The sequence below is a fragment of the Malania oleifera genome, chromosome 6, assembly GCF_029873635.1.
Source record: "Malania oleifera isolate guangnan ecotype guangnan chromosome 6, ASM2987363v1, whole genome shotgun sequence".
NCBI classification, from domain to species: Eukaryota; Viridiplantae; Streptophyta; class Magnoliopsida; order Santalales; family Ximeniaceae; genus Malania; species Malania oleifera.
In genome coordinates, this window is record NC_080422.1 from 14,131,346 (window position 1) to 14,135,793 (window position 4,448).

The 4,448-nt window shown below is 37.2% G+C and overlaps 1 protein-coding gene across 3 annotated transcripts; it reads left to right on the forward strand.

Moving 5' to 3' along the window:
- Positions 1 to 853: 853 nt before the first annotated feature.
- Positions 854 to 3,476, forward strand: LOC131157358 (uncharacterized). Of its 3 annotated transcripts, none has more exons than XM_058111434.1 (4): positions 854 to 1,248; positions 1,785 to 2,249; positions 2,357 to 2,542; positions 2,963 to 3,476. In XM_058111434.1, the coding sequence occupies exons 2-4, from the start codon at positions 1,797 to 1,799 to the stop codon at positions 3,242 to 3,244; spliced, it is 921 nt and encodes a 306-aa protein (XP_057967417.1). In that variant the 5' UTR covers positions 854 to 1,248; positions 1,785 to 1,796; the 3' UTR covers positions 3,245 to 3,476. The 3 variants fall into 3 exon arrangements, with proteins under 3 accessions (XP_057967417.1, XP_057967418.1, XP_057967419.1); XM_058111435.1 differs by having other exon boundaries at positions 1,237 to 1,381; XM_058111436.1 differs by lacking the exon at positions 854 to 1,248 and adding an exon at positions 1,370 to 1,510.
- The last annotated feature ends 972 nt before the right edge of the window (positions 3,477 to 4,448 follow it).

A 4,448-nucleotide genomic window follows, 5' to 3' on the forward strand; every position in this document is an offset into this window, starting at 1 on the left:
GGTGCTTTGTGTTCAATGCTAACACCACATTTTGGATGAATTTGGTGGGAATGCATCACATATTCTTCCAATTGCTTTTGATCAAAGTATCTTTTGTTATTCCTTTTTTTTTTTTATTCTAATATTTGACACTAATTTTGTATTATCTTTTAATTTAACTTTTATTATTCTAAAAGGTTAAAATGAGAAACACACACACTGGGATGTTAGTTACCAAAGAGTGAAAATAATTTAGTATTTATATTCAAAAACTAGTTCTAATTATATTAAGAATTTAGTTCACAAATTCAAAACTATATTTACCCTCTACTTGGAGAGACCATGGATTGGAGTTGTATCGAATTTGGAGAAGATGTAGTTTATAATTGTATTGAAATTTTTCTAAATCCACTCAAATCTAAATTTACTGTCCAAAATCCATGCTCTCAAATGCTATCTTTTAGTATTTAAAGCTTAATGTGTACTTTTTATCAATACCCTTAAAGTACGGAAGTTAGACAGAGAGAATTAAGTAGATGAGTTAGTAAGGTCATAGTAATGAATTAGTTATTATCATTTTGATTTTATTAGGTGTCTGAAATGCAAAAGATACATTGAAAAGTAGTCAAGCTTAGAGATTTAATTGAAACATATGTGATCAAATAAAATTTAATAAATTTAATAACTAATTAAGCAATCACCTACATAATTTACCATACAATTTTGAACTTAGATATCAAACATATATATATAAATGAACAAATAAAGAGAGATGACTGGAATGCCATTTGCAATAATGCATCATCGCACTAACCACAAGCCAACACTAACAACATACCCCCCAAATCCAATTAGGTCGCTTGTCATTACCCCCAAATAAATAATACTAGTAGGTCTCTCAATTCTCAAACAATAGCTGGCTGCCGACACTCTCCCCCGAACCTGCCCTATATGTGGGCTCACAAAGTGCTCTGCCCTCAGCCGCGTGCGCTCCGAACCAGAGCCTCACCATCCTCTCTACCCGCCCCTTGGCTTCTTCCCTGCTTTCCCTGTGTACAAAGCCCCTCACTGCACTCCGGGGCAAATGGGCAATCCCACCACCTCTCTCTCACTTTTCATGCACTGCTGAGAAAGAAAAGCACTCTCTCTGAATGCTACCTTTGTCTGTACTGTTGGTTCCTTTTGGAAATTGGTGGAGTTCCAGTTGAAATTTCGAGGGTGGCTTCAACAGTTGCATGTGTTGGATGCTTTACTTCTCTTCCAGTTCTGGTCAGTTCTTTTTGCACAATTCTTCTGCTGTATGTGTTTTTTTTTTTTTTGATTAATTAGCTTGTTCTTTGTCTTCTCTTGTTTGGGAAGTAGATATATGTGATCCATTTTATGCCATTTCAAGTGACAATTTGTGAGTTTGTTTATTATGCTTTATCCTTTTTGATGGTTGTTTTAAGAAACACTCGATTATTTGTAAATGAATTTCTGGGCATCTATGAATTCGCAGCATCTGTTAGATTTCTGACTGTTGCCATTCGAAGTGGGTATCTGTAATTCTGTATCTCGTTTTTGCTTGTTCTTGTAACAAATCATTGATAATCGGCAAAAAAAAAGACAATTTTTTTTTTCTGGGTAGCAATTTTTGTGAGAATTTGTGGACCTTTTCCCCCATTTTTGCTGGTTATTGCATGAAATCCTCAGTTATATGTAAAAAAAAATTTCTGGGTATCAGTGGAATTTGAAGTGGTTTGTAACTTCTGGGTTTTGTGAAATTTGATGAAGCATTTGAAATAAAGCTATTTGAATTTTTGCAGAATTCTTGAAACATGTTGCACACGAAGTCCGAGTCTGATATGACTAGCTTAGCCCCCTCATCCCCTTCAAGGCCTGTGTACTATGTACAGAGCCCTTCTCGGGACTCTCACGATGGGGACAAGTCATCGTCGATGCAGGCGACTCCGATCTACAATAGTCCCATGGAGTCGCCATCACATCCGTCTTTTGGGCGCCACTCTAGGAATTCTTCAGCGAGTCGGTTCTCGGGGATATTCCGGTCTTCCTCGGGGAGGAAGGGGGGCAGGAAGAGGAATGATAAGGGGTGGCCTGAGTGCAATGTGATACTGGAAGAGGGGAATTATGATGAATTTGATGGTGAAAAGGGGTTCACGAGGCGTTTACAGGCCTTAATTGCTTTCTGTAGTTTTGTTCTTCTGTTCACGGTCTTTTGCCTGATCATATGGGGGGCAAGCAGGCCTTACAAAGCTGAGATTACTGTGAAGGTATACTGAATCATTGAGTGTGTCAATTTCCCTTGAATCTCTCTCTACATGGCTGCTCAGTTCTCTCCTAAATCTTCACTTCTTTGTGGTAATTGTGAACATTGCAGAGCTTAGCCATACATAATTTCTATATTGGGGAAGGTTCTGACTTCTCCGGTGTCCCAACAAAGATGCTGACAGTAAATGGCTCATTGAAGATGAACGTATATAACCCTGCTACATTTTTCGGCATTCATGTCAGCTCCACGCCTGTTAATCTCATGTACTCAGAAATTCCTGTTGCAGCCGGCCAGGTGAGGCTTTTTACCTTGCAATTTTCAATCTGTAAACAAACACAGAGAGCTCATCAAAATGAAACATAGTTGAATGGGATAAAAAAGGGGCATTTTACAAAAGAGGTGACACCCAATATCATGAACTAATTAAGACTAAGAATATCAATGCTAGTATGGATGGATGTGTAATGTACCTTTTCTTCCCTGCTAAATCTTCTTCCTTGATATTTGAATATCGTGACTTGTCGATTCCAAGTTTGAGGACATGGTTACTCCCAAGTAGGGAAGAATCAATTTATAATTCATTATAATTCTTCATAATTTTGTTTTTCTTTTTTTCCCCCTTTATTCATTATACCAAGCCTAAATAGTCCTGCATAATATTGATTTCTCATAGAAAAGTGGCAGGAATGCTTAAATTTTCTTTCGTGATTGCAGATGAAGAAATACTACCAGCCACGAAAGAGTCACCGGACTGTATCTGTGAACTTGGAAGGAGACAAGGTTCCCCTGTATGGGGCGGGATCAAGTTTGGCCGTCTCTCAGAGTGGAGGTGAAGTTCCATTGAGATTAGAATTTGAACTCCGGTCGCGAGGGAATGTTGTGGGGAAGCTAGTTAGGACGAAGCACCGAAGGCAAATAGCTTGTTCCTTCGTCATTGACACCATTAACACCAAACCCACCAAGTTCAAGAAGAATTCATGTGTATATGACTCATAGCTTGCAGTGTGACTTCTGCATCCGCCCCTACGAATCAAAGAAGAAAGGATCGCTATTCTGAGGAATCAAAGCACCGTGAAAAGGTTTAATAATATATCTATTTCATGAAGCCTCTGCAAACCCTTTTATGCATGTGTTCATTGCAAGATGTGTGATCCTAATAAAATTTGTAAGTTACTGTCACTAGGATTTGGTGCACTAGAAATAAAATCTCATGAATAACTGTCCTTAAGTTCTTTTCGGCTGAGAAAAAATATAAATTTTTTTGTAAATGGCCAGGATTCTCTCATAGGCAAAGGGCAAAGGGTACCGAGAACCGTCCTTTGCATATATATTCGTACAAGCTTGTGTCTACGAACTTGTCAATGACAAGTATTACAATTGAATTATCATCACTATATTACGATAATTATAATTTCGAGTCATACAAATATGTACATGGAGGACGGTACTCTGCAGCCATGTCATGCTGTCAAGCAAACACGTTTTGCCCTTCAAAATTATTCCTTAATCAAGTATAAATATGCAAAGGATATGCGCAATAACGAGTTAACCTTGTGGGAGCTTGTCAAATTGCCAAATGAAATATCTGGGGCCTATGGTGTTCTTTTTATACTCAAAATTTTGAGATTGTTGTGCTATTTGTATGATGTTTAGCTGCGAAAAATAGTTTTAGTTTATTATTTTAGCTTTTTCAAAAGTTATCTTGACACGTTCATATAAAAAAGATAAAAAAGAATGTGATCTTTTTATAATTTTTTTAAACATTAAAAATGAAAATGGAAATTATTTTTCACAACTGAACGGGGCCTCGACTACTTTACTCTCATGGGGTGTCGATCCAAACCAAAAAAAAAAGAAAAAAACAAAACAGAAAAATGAAAAGCATAGAAGTAACTGTTAAAAATAGTTCTCTCAATGAGCCCATTGAATTTGTTGTCTGCAAATATGAGTCAAACAGAGGAGGATTCATGTGGGAGTCATGTGACATTGTCTAAGGTGGCTTCATTTCATCAAACTACCAACTATAGATCAGATCCACTGTCTCCTTAATTGTGTTTTCCTTGTCTCATGTACTCAACCATGCATTTTAAGAAAGATCCATGGGCATACAAAGAGGGACTTAGTAAAAAGTAAAAACCCTATTCTATTTTTTGTCCAACCAAGTAGAGAAAGATCACAAATGCTGCTACTACTTGCAAGT

Coding starts and splice junctions, on each gene's coding strand:
- LOC131157358 (XM_058111434.1), top strand. CDS start 1,797: ATGTTGCACACGAAGTCCGAGTCTGATATGACTAGCTTAGCCCCCTCA. Junction 2,250..2,356: donor AAGCTGAGATTACTGTGAAG/GTATACTGAATC, acceptor TGAACATTGCAG/AGCTTAGCCATACATAATTT. Junction 2,543..2,962: donor TTCCTGTTGCAGCCGGCCAG/GTGAGGCTTTTT, acceptor TCGTGATTGCAG/ATGAAGAAATACTACCAGCC.